This window comes from Carassius gibelio, chromosome B17, assembly GCF_023724105.1.
Source record: "Carassius gibelio isolate Cgi1373 ecotype wild population from Czech Republic chromosome B17, carGib1.2-hapl.c, whole genome shotgun sequence".
Classification (NCBI taxonomy): domain Eukaryota; kingdom Metazoa; phylum Chordata; class Actinopteri; order Cypriniformes; family Cyprinidae; genus Carassius; species Carassius gibelio.
In genome coordinates, this window is record NC_068412.1 from 3854286 (window position 1) to 3869416 (window position 15131).

The 15131-nt window shown below is 37.8% G+C and overlaps 1 protein-coding gene across 1 annotated transcript in view; it reads right to left on the bottom strand.

The window, feature by feature from the left end:
• Nucleotides 1-326: 326 nt before the first annotated feature.
• LOC127975810 (steroid hormone receptor ERR2-like) overlaps nucleotides 327-15131 on the bottom strand; it is an 86012-nt gene continuing 71207 nt past the window's right edge. The window contains exons 6-7 of the mRNA XM_052579798.1: nucleotides 8518-8787; nucleotides 327-4020 (exon numbers count right to left, since the gene is read on the bottom strand). Of these exons, the coding sequence (XP_052435758.1) occupies nucleotides 3776-4020; nucleotides 8518-8787 (515 nt within the window). The 3' untranslated portion in view covers nucleotides 327-3775. The remainder of the gene's footprint in view (nucleotides 4021-8517; nucleotides 8788-15131) is intronic.

Genomic DNA, 15131 nt, shown 5'->3' on the forward strand with positions numbered 1-15131 from the left:
TTCAAATACATCATAATAGCATTTCTGTAGCTCAAACAGCAGAGCAAGTCATTCGTTTGATTCCCAGGACTTCATAAAATGTGTGCTTTGAATGCCATGGAACTTGCTCTGGATAAAAGCGTCTGTCAAATCCATAAACCACTTCTAAAATATTGTGTTGGTCAATAATTAGTAACAATTATAATAAGTAACACACACACACACACGCACACACACACACTATAACTTGTTATATATTGATATTTGTTATATATTCACAAGCTGGCCTATATTGACGGGCCGTATGTTTGTGAGAGGAAATGAACAGAAGTCTAAAAGTGCTTTGAGTATGTCTTTGTTACTTTTTCATTTTTGACATAAAAAAGAAAGTGACACAGGTGTTTGTTAAATGAACAATATTATTGTACAGTACAGCGTGGCCAAAGTGATATAATATACACCATCAATATCTTGAGGAGAAACACAAAAGCCTTCGTCGTTTTAAACATTGAGGGAGCAATTCTGACCCTGACATGCTGCAGAGAAGCAAATAAATAAAAGACACATTTACAGATATGCATCTAGTGTGTGCTTTGGTGGTTAGTGTGGTATGTGAGAAGTTAACCTAGTTATCTAGTGATCCAGAAGTTGTGTTACTGTCCACATGACAGACACAGGTTAATTCAAGGACAGTATTTACAGAATGTCCAGACGTGGATAAATGATGAGGTAGCTATGTGAATGTTGCATATGTGTCCATCTCAGTACAGGACTAACAGATGTTCATAAAACATTGTGGTACACTTGCGTTACATTATCAATTGGGTTCTAGCATATGATGCGTGAATATGCTTTATGTGCTGTAGCCTGAAGCATTTGGGTTTGCTCTGCTTTGGCATGATTTCAGTCAGAATTGATCCCTAATGTGAAATCCACACAGATACGCCGCAGCATATAAAATTAATCCCTGCATTATCTTCTCTCTGGTTATCTCGTCTGGTCGGCTCAAGATAGTGGCAGGTTTTCTGGGAAGTGTCTGGCCATTAGGAAGCCAAAGAGAGACATCAGCACTGCAGAGAGAGACTGGACCTGGGGTTCGCTTCCCATAAGATGACAAATCTGCCTGGCAACAATGCAACTAACTAGTCCCCGTTTCCCAAGACTGTAGTAACATCGTTGAACCTGTTGTTGATAACAAAGTAAGCCTGTCACACTGAGGAGACGGAGTAATAGCAACTGCTAATCGATCAATTCAAGATTGCAAATAATATGTGGTCACATTTACTGTTTGGAGAAATTTCACACGTGCAACAGAAAGCTGCTTGGTTTGATTCTTACATCTCTATACTATTGACGATGGACCTTTTTTGCTAATTTCGTCAATGTTACCACACTTTTAATGTCAGAACATTATAGTTAATTTGCACAAAGAGCCACTTGCTTTTTAAAATCAAATTATTATGCAGAGCGTAATAGGTTTAATTGTATTTTTATAACAAAAATTAAAAGATCAAAATATGTATAGAGTGCTGCAGCAGTGACACCAAACCCAGAAAACTAATTCACCACAGATTTTCCAATGGGTTTTATCATGGCATTTTTCAACATGAGTAAAAGGTCTGTGGTAAATTTAAATTGATGATACTTGGATGTTTTTCTCTACAATGTAAATTACACACATCCAGAATGAAAACATGAAGGCAGTTATGTTTATTTGTATTAATGTTTGCAATAAGTAACTACATAAGATTGTTTGGAGGCATGAGTTTGTGCAGTTAACACTGGAGAACAAAACGTCCAAGTATCATGATTGAAAAACCCCATTATAAAACCTGGGGCCTTTGACTGCAGCACTCGATTGATTTAAATGCAGTGAAGGCAATAGAATGGACTACATGTTTTCTGATTAATTGTGCAAATTGAGAGTGATCTATTGGAGTCCATGTCATAACAACGAGATGCTTCTAACCGCAGGTCAAAGTTGTGCTTCCAACCACACAAGCAAACGGTTTGCAAATGTTTGGTTTTAAGAAACAGTAGCTATGTTTCCATCCTATTTTATGCACATTTTGGGATATCGCATAAAAACAAACATCATTTGCCTGAAATCTAAAAATGCACATAAAAAACAGATGCACTCAACCAAGTAAGATAAACTCATTATCCAGTAAGAAAACATGCACATAAGCTACGACAGAAACACTTTTACTGAATAAATTACTTAATGCACTTTAAAAAAGACATGTGACTGTGATGGGACAGAATTACTGTACCAACCAATGGACCGATCTCATCGCACAGCATCTGAAATGCTAGTTTTGTCAAAGTGCTTCATTAAAATTAACTCCCCAAACTGCGTTTCTAAACAGCAAACTTTAAAAACAAGACAACATGACCATATTTCATATGCGCGCTCTAAAACTTGTAATTCATTGTATACAAAAATGATTATATACAGTGCCTTCTCCTACTGTAGCACATAACATTTTTTCTTGGAGATAATTAGCTCAAGTTTATCAAGAAGTGATGATTTTGTTCTCTTGAACACACTGGATGCTTTCTTCACAAATGTTTTAAGCAATATTCCAGTTTAAATTGAAACTTTGGATGGAAACATAGCTACTGAATCACTAAACTATGTGAGTAACGAGGATAGCTGCTTTTGGGAAACGCACCCCAGGACACAATCAAACCCTCAGTTCCTTCAGTATTGAGTCCTGATAACGCCACAGTTCACTTCAAGTAAATGACATCATTAGCATCCGCCGACCTCTCAGTCCACTCAGTGACACTGCTGCTGTTTCTTGGGATATTCCTAATGGATAACTGGGACTATGGCCGTACGGCGGTCTGCTGTCAAGTGGATCGAGGGGTAATAAGCTGTTTATGGGGCCGGTGAGTTCGAAGGCCATGTTTGAAGCGATGCTATTGTGTCAACATGAGGTCAAACACCCCTCCTGTTCAATCTGCTGTCGACTTCCAAGGCCTAAAAATAAAGCTGGTGATAAAGACCTGCACCTGCCGCCCACCTTCATTCAGATACATGGCTATAAAAACAGATGATGACGGGCACCTCGTTTCCTCCGCCGGTGGCTTAACAAGCCCAAAATAGGCTGTGTGACATACGGGCATCTGATTGTTTGAACACGGAGCGTCCTGGACGTCTGCTACACGTCCTAAATCCTCCGGCCCCTCCACCTACCGACTATTTAGGCAGAAACACTGATGACAACAATAACAAGTCGTTTAAAAAAGCAGTACAGTGCAACTCAAGAGGTGGCGCTCCTCATCGGCTCGATTTATTGCTGAGTTACTAGAGTAAGATGACTGAGATCCCGGATGAACGCGTCACAAGCGTCGTCCTCCCAGGATTCAAGAAGAGGTATTTTCAAGGACGTCAGCAAGTTCACATTTAGGGAAGAACCGGCAGCAGCTTCCACATCCAGCCTCGGTCAAATCCTGCCATGAATATTTACAAGTCCTCAAGGTGTCCTGGCGTCGTCCGAGGGCCGGACTGAGGTTGTTGGCGACACGTACGGAGAGTTAGCAGAAAGAAAAAATGACTATTTGCTGAACTGAAATGACTTACAGTGTCTTCCATCATATATAAGCACAGATTAAGAACAAAAAGCATTACTGTACAAGTACATAGTATTTGTTATAGATTTTTAAATTATTTTTCCATTTATATTTATGCTTTAAACCCAATTATTATTTTTTTTTTCAGGTCTTTAAAAACGTCTCAGGCTGTGCTCCGCAGTCTCTGGCTCGATGATGTCACGCGACGAGCAGCCAATCAGACCTTGGCCTCCAGCATCTCCAGGAAGAGTTTGTGCATGGGCACCTTGCCCTGCATCTTGATGCTGTAGAAGTGCTGGATGGCCTTGGTGGCTGTCTGCCGGAGCAGCGGCAGTGTCATGAGCAGCTTCCCCGCCCGCCGAGGGTCTTCTGTGTGCTGACAGCTCTCGTAGTCCTGCAGCGCTTCGTGAAGGGCGTCCTGGAGCTTCTGCACCGACTCCACGTCCTCTATGTGCATGGAGTCTGTCACCAGAACAACACACATCACACATGCTCAGTACAACACCCACACTGCCAATATGCTACATACAGCAAACAATATAACTGCCTGATGGAGTGTAAAACATTAATTTTTACATTTTACAAGAAATACCATTTCAGTCTTTCTGCACTGAATTGTCACTTTTTTTTTCTTTACACACAAACCCAACCAAAATTCCTGACATCTCTCGCAAACTGAAGCACACACAAATATCACAATTATCTCAAAGCAAACATTTGCAAACACGTTTGCAGTAAAAATTAATTCCCTGTTAGATATATTGTGTGTTGTGTTTTGCAAAAAGTGTTTTTTTGGAATTGAAAACTGACTCAAAGGCCGAGTGTGATGAGTGGGGCGGGGCCGAGCCCACCTCCTTCTTCCCAAACTCACAACGACAAAAACAAAACCAAGACCAAATAAAGTCCAGGCCTGGTCCTTCACTCCTCCGGTGAGTGGTGCAGGTGCTGTGCATCATCACTTACTCCACCAGCTCTCGGCCCCACTGCACTCGTCACACCAAGAATTAGTGTGTGTTTTTGCAGATTTGGTTTGTGTTTCTGCTGTTTGAGTGTCAGCTTTCAGACATTTTTGACATTTTAAGTGAAGATTTTGTAAGCAATAAAAAATAATAACTTTTTTGTTTATTTTAATAATAAGAACTGATTTCAATATTGATAATAATCAGAAATGTTTCTTGAGCAGTAAATCATCATATTTTCATGATTTCTGAAGATCATGTGACACTGAAGACTGGAGGAATGATGCTGAAAATACAGCGGAGCATCACAGAAATACATTACACTTTAACACAGATTCACACAGAAAACAACTGTTTAAAATTGTAATAATAATTTTTACTGTATTTTTGATCAAATAAATGCAGCCTTTGTGAGCAGAAGAGGGTTCTTTCAAAGCACTGAAATTTTTTACTGACCCCGAACTTTTGAAAAATAGTGTATATAAATACTGATATAAAAAGTATTTATTTGACAATGTTTTATATTATAAATGTGATCCATGCTACTATTTAGAAAATACATATGTCATGTTATTTATCATGATGATAACTAATAATGAACACAACAGTGCACAGAAAAAGATTATTGTCTTAGTACTTTTGTCATTTTACAATATAAATATTTAAAAAAACAATTTACATCATGATAAATTTATTTGAGATGTACAAAGTCTTGTTATAACAATATAACAATTAAGTGATTTCATTTTTTCAGTCAGAAAAAAAATAGACTATTGGCTATTTATATATATTTTTTCCTGTTTTAATAAAATTCAATTCATTATTTTTAGTTTTTTTAAATAAGACTTAATATCTTGTGATTTTGCTTCTTTGAGGAAGAATTACATTTGCAGTGTGAAGGTGAGACACCTGGACTCATGTGTGTGTGTGTGTGTGTGTGTGTGTGTGTGTGTGTGTGTGTGTGAGGTGGAGGTTAAAAAAACACGTCTGAAGAAACAATTTCCTTGCAATCCATCAGAAAGAGCCTGTCGATACGATTGATAAACTGCTAATTACAAAATCAATGGCTATGAATTTTCACAGCTGTCAGACAGCGGCAGTCCCACGAGAGCCATCGGACTGAGCGTGTCCCTCTCTCTCCCGTCATCCTGCGCGCGCCAGAGCACACCATCAGCGTTTTCATCTCTCAGCCAGACAAAGAGCGACGCAGAATAAAACGAGGTGCGTGCAGACCGCATTGATCAGGAGAGGATGGGGCCTGCCTTCTGAAGAGCCAGCTGTCGATGTCTTCTCCTCCGAACGCTCGCTGATACTCATTCCATTCGACTTTACACATGATATTGACAGCCCTGTTGTTCCTAATGATATGCTAAATCTATCTGTGGTGGCGGCCGGGCCCCGTGGCTACTGTTAGAGAGAAAGAGAGAAAGGGCAAATGCAACAGTTTCACCCAACGGTGAAACACACTTTCACCCTCCCGGCTATCTGCAATGGTTTCATCTTCACTTCCTTCCCCTAAACTGTTTGCGTCTTTGGACGCGAACAGTGCTACTGATAGTTTCTGCTCCACTCTTACATCTTGTTTAGACACTGTTTGCCCCTTATCTTCCAGGCCAACCCTCTCAAAACTCATACTTTCTAATCACCCTACTACTTGCACGCTTGATCCTATTCCATCTCATCTCCTTCAAGCCATTTCTCCTGCAGTTATACCTGCACTCACTCACATCATCAACACTTTCCTCCACACTGGTGTTTTTCCCTCATCATTTAGACAGTCACGTATAACTCCACTACTTAAGAAACCCAACCTCAACCCATCCCTTTTAGAGAACTACAGACCAGTTTCTCTTCTTCCTTTCATTGCAAAAACACTTGAAAGAGCTGAGTTCAAACAAGTCTCTACATTTCTCACAGACAACAATATCCTTGACTGCAACCAATCTGGCTTCAGAAGTTGACATTCAACTGACACTGCCTTGCTCTCAGTTGTTGAAGCTGGCAAGAGCAGAATCCAAATCTTCAATACTTATTCTGCTTGATCTGTCCGCTGCTTTTGACACAGTTAACCACCAGATCCTCCTATCAACCCTACTGGCAAATGGCATCTCAGGAACCACACTTCAATGGTTTGAGTCTTACCTATCAGATAGGTCCTTCAAAGTATCTTGGAGAGGTGAGCTGTCCAAGTCACAACATCTAACTACTGGGGTGCCTCAGGGCTCAGTTCTTGGACCTCTTCTCTTCTCTGTCTACATGGCATCATTAGGTTCTGTCATTCAGAAACATGGCTTTTCATACCACTGCTATGCTGATGACACTCAACTCTACCTCTCATTCCATCCTGATGATCCGACGGTAGCTGTTCGCATCTCAGCTTGTCTAACAGACATTTCTTCCTGGATGATGGACCATCACCTTCAACTCAACCTTGCCAAGACAGAACTGCTTGTGATTCCAGCAAACCCATCGTTCCATCACAATTTCACCATCAAGTTAGGCACTTCAACCATAACTCCTTCAAAAACAGCTAGAAGCCTTGGAGTTATGATTGATGATCAGCTGACTTTCTCAGACCACTAAAAACTGACCACTACTAAAACTGTCCGGTCCTGCAGATTTGCTTTATTCAACATCAAGAAGATCAAGCCCTTTCTTTCGGAACATGCTGCACAACTCCTTGTTCAAGCTCTTGTTCTGTCCAGGCTGGACTATTGCAATGCCCTCTTGGCAGGTCTTCCAGCCAATTCTATCAAACCTTTACAATTAATTCAGAACGCGGCAGCAAGATGAATTTTTAATGAGCCAAAAAGAATACACGTCACACCTCTGTTTATCAATTTGCACTGGCTTCCAATAGCTGCTCGCATAAAATTCAAGGCATTGATGTTTGCTAACAAACTACCACTGGCTATGCACCCATTTACCTAAATTTGTTACTTCAGACTTATGTGCCTCTAGAAGCTTGCGTTCTGCAAGTGAACGTCGCTTGATTGTGCCATCCCAAAGAATCACAAAGTCACTTTTACAGACTTTTAAGTTAAATGTTCCCTTCTGGTGGAATGAACTCCCCAACTCAATCCGAGCAGCTGAGTCCTTAGCCATCTTCAAGAATCGGCTTAAAACACATCTCTTCCATCTTTATTTGACCCACTAACTTTAACACTCACTATTCTAATTCTATTCTTAAAACATCTATCTACCTTTCTAATCTTTTTGTATTCTATTTTTATTTTCATTTATTATGCAATTGTATATGTATGTGTGTGTGTATGTGTAAAGACCTCTAACTAGCTTGCGCTATTCTTTTTTTATTCTATCTGTTTTCTTTTTATTTATTATATTACTTAAAATCCCATGCTACGTGTACTGTGTTAACCTAACTGAGACTTGTTATAGCACTTATATATCATTGCTATTTTTGTTGTTTTTGATTGCTTCCACTGTCTTCATCTGTAAGTCGCTTTGGATAAAAGCGTCTGCTAAATGAATAAATGTAAATGTAAATGTAAAAACAGGCTTATCTTACTCAGTATTTTTGTCACAAAATTCTTAATTCAAGATACATTTACATAATATGTTTAGCCTTGTTTCCTGGGGGGCAGGGTGTGTGTAAAAATTGCTTAAAACAAGGAAAACATTTATCTAATGTCCTTTTGCTAATCTAGTCATTTACTGCTCAAGAAACATTTCTGATTTTTATCAATGTTGAACACAGTTGTGCTGCACAATATTTCTGTGGAAACTGAAACATTTTATTTTTCAGGATTCAGAGATAAATAGAAAGTTGAGAAGAACAGCATTTATTTGAAATGAAATGTTTTGTAACATTATAAATGTCTTTACTGTCACTGTGGATTAATTTAACAAGCCCTTGCTGAATAAAAATATTAATTTCTTAAAAAAATAAATAAACGAAACTCTTACTGACTCCAACCAATCGAACGCAGTGTGTGTATGAATGTAAAAGAGTTAAACAAACAGTGAAAGCGGCTGATACCTGAGTTGGCGAGTGCGATGGCCTTCAGCGTGACGAACTCCTCCTTCTCCACCTTGAGTTTCTTGTACTTGCGCACGAGCTGTAGGATGGACACGTAGAGGTCCAGCAGGCCCGTGAGCCGCGAGTGCTCCTCGTCCATCACATAGTCCTCGGCGTACACCAGCTCGTCCTCGTAGGGCAGCGAGCGGAAGACGATGCTCAGGATCAGGATCTCCATCCATGCGCTCTGCAGTAAACTCATCTGGTCTCCCAGAGACAGGCTGGAGAAACCTGAGCCAAGAGACAAGACATTCTGTCCTCAGTATACTGAGTGAAGACAATACACTGTACACACACACAGCCCGGGGCTAGTTGTCACACAGTAAGCAGGAGGTGTGCAGTCACAAAGATGTTTTCTAACAATGCTTAAGTGAGTCTTAAACTGGACATTTGTTGTGAATTCTGCCCTGCAAATTATAATTTAGTAATTTGTAACTAAATTTGTAATGTTAGTTACACATTAAAACTGCATATATTCAAATCATGCTTCACAATTTATTTACTGTTTAAATGTTGTTAAAAGGTCTACAATTAGCAATTTAATGGCAAATGTAGTTGTGACAACTTACCCCATGTAGTGTGACAACATGCCCCTCTGTAGGTTACTTGTTTCTGATCAATAATGATGCAAATGTTTGATTTTGTTTCAGTGTCGAGATGTTAAGGTTTGTGTCTGTACAGAAACCCTCTCCTGGGCAGGGTTATTTGTTAACTAAAACTTAGGCAGAAACCACATTAAAAATAATAATAAAATAATATATAACTGAATCACGCTCTGATCCACCTCTTCCAACCGAGCCAGGGACTGCTGAATGGACTGAACACATCAGTCAAACGATCCAGGCTTTGGGGGTTAAGATTGCCTAGTGTGAGCACACCCTAATTATTCTCCTGTATCCCACACACACGTGTCTCTACCCGCCCATCATGTGTTTTCCCATGGGTGCCGCGATCATGCAGGTCTCTAACAGGAAGATGCCTGTTATAATGTTATGATCGAGGCTCTGGACTCTGACTTGTTTTTCTATAACAAACTATAAAACATTTTCTATAAAAAACGTTAATGTCCTGGCAGTGACAAATAACTTGTTTTATATTTAGTTTAATTACATTCATGTTGTAAGTTAAAATTTACAAGAAATATTTTAACTGCTACTATGTAAAAGAAATACTGCTGTAAAAAAGCTAATTTTTTTTAAGTGTTTGCAAACAAAATGTTATTGCACTTTTGTTCATTTAGCAGTACTTTTAAATGAAAAAAGTGCACACAAAACTACTTTTGAGCATAACAATGCAATTAATCACAGACAATCATGCGATTAATCACAATTAAAAATTGCAACCGTTGCCCAGCATATATATATCATATTTATTTATTTATTTATACACACACACACACGCGCACAAAATTTTCTCATTTTAATAAAGTTTAACTTAATGCACTAAAATAACTAAAACTAAGACTGAAAAAAAGAAAAACAAATATATAAACATACACACACACACACACACTCAAAACTACTACTACTGACAATACAACTGATTCAAAATATTAATAAAAACGTTAATAATATCTCAATAATACTAAAATAGCACTGCTCCTGTGTTCCCCCATAAAGGAAACTATTATGCAAGTAAAACATTTAGACACTATAAATGTATTTAAATAAACCATTTGTATGGTATTTATGAATTTTTCTTAGATAAATGTTATTTGGAGACAAAAATGTGTGAGAGACCACACAAAAAAACAAAACATACTTAATTTCCCCTCCAGCTGTGTTAAATACAAAAACTCCAGTCACACATATTTGAACAGGGTAAGGGCATTATGAACGTGTTCTCCATGAGCCGTTTACACATCACACGATCGCTGCGATGATTAAAATGATTGCTTTACAAGTGGACTAAAGCAGCACTATCTGCTCCGCTCACCATTAAAGAGCTGATAGATGACAGTATTGATCCTCTCACCCGCCACACCTGACCTCCAGCTTTCATACGAATGCAGAGATGAGTGGCTGATGTCTATCTGCCACCGGCTGGTGCTCAGGAGAGTTTGTGGCCGAGAGACAGAAAGAGCCGGAGGAGAACAAGAAAGCAGCAGAAAAGAGAAGCTGAGTGTTTCATTTCCTTTATCAGGCGGGCGAACAGCGGCCGGGCGTGCTGGAGGATGCATTAATTAACAGATTGCGATCAGGACCGCGGGTCCCTGACAATGTGAAGAGGGATCAATAAGGGCCTCGCAATACAGGTGCGGTATGAACGAGAGCCGCCGGAGACCAGGTCCATACATACATTCAGAAACACTTCACCATACACTAAATGTGAAAGACTTCAACGATGCGGGCTCAGGACTGGGTTAATGTGAGCAGATTCATATGCAAAGTGCATTGATTTTATAGATCACGGCCTTCTTTTACTGGAAGGTCATGAGTGTCTTTGACAAAACAAAGAGCCAGACTGGGAACACTGTGAAAACACTGTTCACAACCCATGTTAGGTGTTCTGAGTTACTCAGGATATTAAATATAAAGATAACTTATGAAACTACATTTCAATAAAATACTATTTCATATTAACCACAAAAAAAATAATGATTGTATTTATTTGATATTGATTATTGATTATGAGTGAAACTTGTTTTGAAAAAAAAAAAGTTTTCTTTATCAATGTAGATATTAAACAACAGATCATTATAATCCAAAAATAGTGAGTCGCATTTGAACTCACGATGACAGAAATTTAATAAGAAATCTGAAAAGTGCAACATTGCTTGAAAAAAGCTTATGTTAGATTAATTAACTATATTACCCAGGGGATTAATTGTTTGTTCTGATTAATATTATTACATATCAAGTAATTTTTATATAGTGTTTTACACAATAATTTTTTTTTTTTTCAAAGTAGCTTCACACCCACACACTCACACACACACACACGCACACAGATATATATATATATATATATATATATATATATATATATGTTTGTTTGAGACACAGCCGTTTATGTAGCTCTGCCTCAGAGTGCTGAGATGGGATATTCTTTATAAATCTGCTTTGACAGGTTGTTTCTCATGTCCACTTACTCATGTTGAAATGTTTCTGAAATCTCGGTTTTTACCCAGTGCAGAAACCGCTGCCATTCTGATCTATCTTAAGCACTAGTAAAAAAAAATGTAATCAGTTTTTAGCTTGTTTTTATGCAGCTCAATAAAATTCATTGCTGGAAACATCATCAATAAGAAAGACAAGCTTGGCCATCTCCCCGTGGTATATTTCACGCTCGTTAAATCAAAGCCAGCAATTCTGAAAACAGACAAAACAGACAAAAGCCGAAACCTTTGCAAAAGGCTTTTTATGACTCTGGCAGCCTTTTATAAACAAAATAGCCATAAAAAATGACAAGATTTAATCTGCCTGTATTTACAAGCTTATATTTGAAATGTATCCCTGTCAGTTTATGGCTCTGGTCTAGTCCTGATGGTCTGTTGGTGGAGTTTGTGTGAGTTTCACTGTCAATCAATATCCTCTCTCCAGTGAAACTATACATGAAACTTTAAATAACAATACATCATCCGTAAGACATTTGCATTGTGCCAAAGTATGTGAAGGATAAGTAGGACATCTATGAATGTAAGGTGATAAGAGCACCTTATTATCATGGGGGAACATTTGCGTCATTTGATTTAATATTGACCCACTGGCCATAAAAAAAACAAAAAATAAAATAAAAAAAAACACTTAATTTAAATCACCCAACCCCCAAGTTTTGGGAGACAATGCTCAGCTAACCTAGAGTTTCTCTTATCTGCCACGGGAGTTCACTTCCACCATTATAACTGCAGTCTATATTCCACTGGATGCTAATGCCAAGCTTGCTATGAACGAGCTGCATTAGGCCATTAGTAAACAACAGACTGCTCATCCAGAGGCATGACATGTTTCAACATTTACTATCAGAAGCCGTGGATGACAGGGAGGTCAGGTTATAGCACTTGTATATCATTGCTCTTTTGTTGATTTTGTTTGCATCCATTGTCCTTATTTGTAAGTCGCTTTGGATAAAAGTGTCTGCTAAATGTAAATGTAAATATACAGTATATACATGTGTGTGTGTGTGTGTTTAATGATCTGCCCATGTAATAACATTTTGTGTGAAAAGGAATAAAGTATATTGATGTTTTACTGTTATTTGTGTTAATTTAAGCTGGAAACTCCAGTGAATTGTATACACAGCTTCATTCATCAGGCTGTCAGGAAGCTGAACCCCCCCCCCCCCCTCAACCAAAGCTCCTACATCCCCAGGTCCTTGCACTGCCCCCCTCCCAATAACAAACTCTGACCTGCACCAGTCACTTTGTGCAGCATCAGACCTCATTAAACTACCTCTTCAGTCAGTTTAAATAAAGAACTTTTTGTCACTTTAAATCAGTCTGAATAAGCTCTTTCGCACTACAATCATTTTATCTGCACTGTCTGTTTACTTCACTGGTTTGCACTCTATCTGCCATGTGCCTTGGCCTGCTTTATTTTACTGTATTTTTTAAACATGCGCTTATTTGTATACCCTATTTTTTTGGACTATAAGTCACACCTGAGTATAAGTCGCATGAGTCCAAAAATACGTCACGACGAGGAAAAAACATATATAATTCGCACTGGACTAAAAATCGCATTTATTTAGAACCAAGAACCAAGAGAAAACATTACCGTCTCCAGCCGCGAGAGGGCGCTCTATACTGCACAGTGTAGACTACAGGAGCACTGAGCAGCATACAGCGCCCTCTGGCGGCTGGAGATGGTAATTTTTTCTCTTGATTCATTTCTATTGGTTCATGTCAAATTAATTTTGATAAATAAGTCGCACCTGACTATAAGTCGCAGGACCAGCCAAACTATGAAAAAAAGTGTGACTTATAGTCTGGAAAATATGGTAGTTGTATTTTATATGTAACCTGCATCTATCTGTATTTTTATGCTCTACTGTTAATGTTATCTGTATGCACAAAGGGTCTGAGAGTAATGCAATTTCAATTCTCTGTATGTATGTGCTATACATGTGGACAAATTGACAATAAAGCAGACTTGACTTGAGTGAAGGTGAAGGAAATATCCTGAACTCACTATAAAAGGAGCAGAAGTCTGTGAACAGTCTCCATTGTAATGAAAACAAATGTGTGTGTGTTTGTCTGATTCCTCTACATTTGGCATGACATCATCAGCAGGGACCCAGTCAATACATGTCTGCTCATAAATTTCGCTGCTCCATAAATAATTTCAGCAGCGGTGCTGATGCTTACACGAGCACTGAGCTCATGTGTCTGATCTCACCTCATCTCACGCCAACGACAGAGAGCACAATCAAATAAAAGCTGCGCAATGGATTACACATTCCTGATCTCTAACTGCAAGACCACAGTCATATCAGCCAGAGAAACACTTCTACAGTCTTATTAGCTTAAACATGCCCAAAATATATATCATTTCACATCTTATTCATTTAAAAGATCTGTTTATTCAGAAGCAGACAGGGTATTATAATATACAGAAAACTTGAAGTTAAAATAGATTTCCTAATTCATAATCTTATTGTAAATGATTCATCAGTGATGTTATGCAAAATGATAAAATATTTGTCTTCATAATCTTCCTTCAAAATGAATAAAACTTGTCCCACCTCTGAATGTCTTTCTTGACCATGCTTTTACTTTTCAACCCACATGTAATGCATATTTTGTCTTGTTTAATACAAAAATACATTTCATTATCAACATAGACTAAATGGAAAAACGTGCCTGTGGAGACTTTTCTGCAAAATTATATTACATTGCTTCTTGCATGTTTCACAACACTTTCAGACAAATGTCAATCAGCAACTAAAAGGTTACCGATCTATAATGTTTGAAAATACCATACCACTTATCTAAATTCTGATAGTGTTAAGAAATGCAAACGAGAGATAAAAACATTTGCTGAAGCAGCCATGCCTTTTATGTTCTAAGAATGTATAACCTACAGTTATGAAAACATTATTTTTCAATGTAAATACAGTTATGAAAACATTCTTTTTCAATGTAAAAAATAAATAAAAAATAAAATAATAATAATAATAGTAATAATATATATATATATATATATATATATATATATATATATATATATATATATTCTTTAAGGCCTCTTCATACTAATGACAATATAACAATATAACAATATCAATATAACAACAATAACTGTCATCAAATGTTATATTAATGTTACTCGAAGAATGTTTGTCAGAACATTAGCCAAACTGCCTAAAGTGTCCTCTATTAGCTGGGCTTCTACAAGTCTTTCAGCTCTTCTAATTTGACATGTATCATGTCTTGCATTACAAGAGAAATGTACTAGGTGTGTTAACAAGCAAATTTACTACGTCAGAAAAAGAATCTTTCTATTTTTTTTTTTTTGTATTCTATCTGTTTTCTTTTCATTTATTATACAATTAAAATAAAAATAAAAAGGACATCTAACACTAGCTTGCTCTATTCTTTTTTCTATTCTGAGTTTTCTTGTTATTTATTATATTAT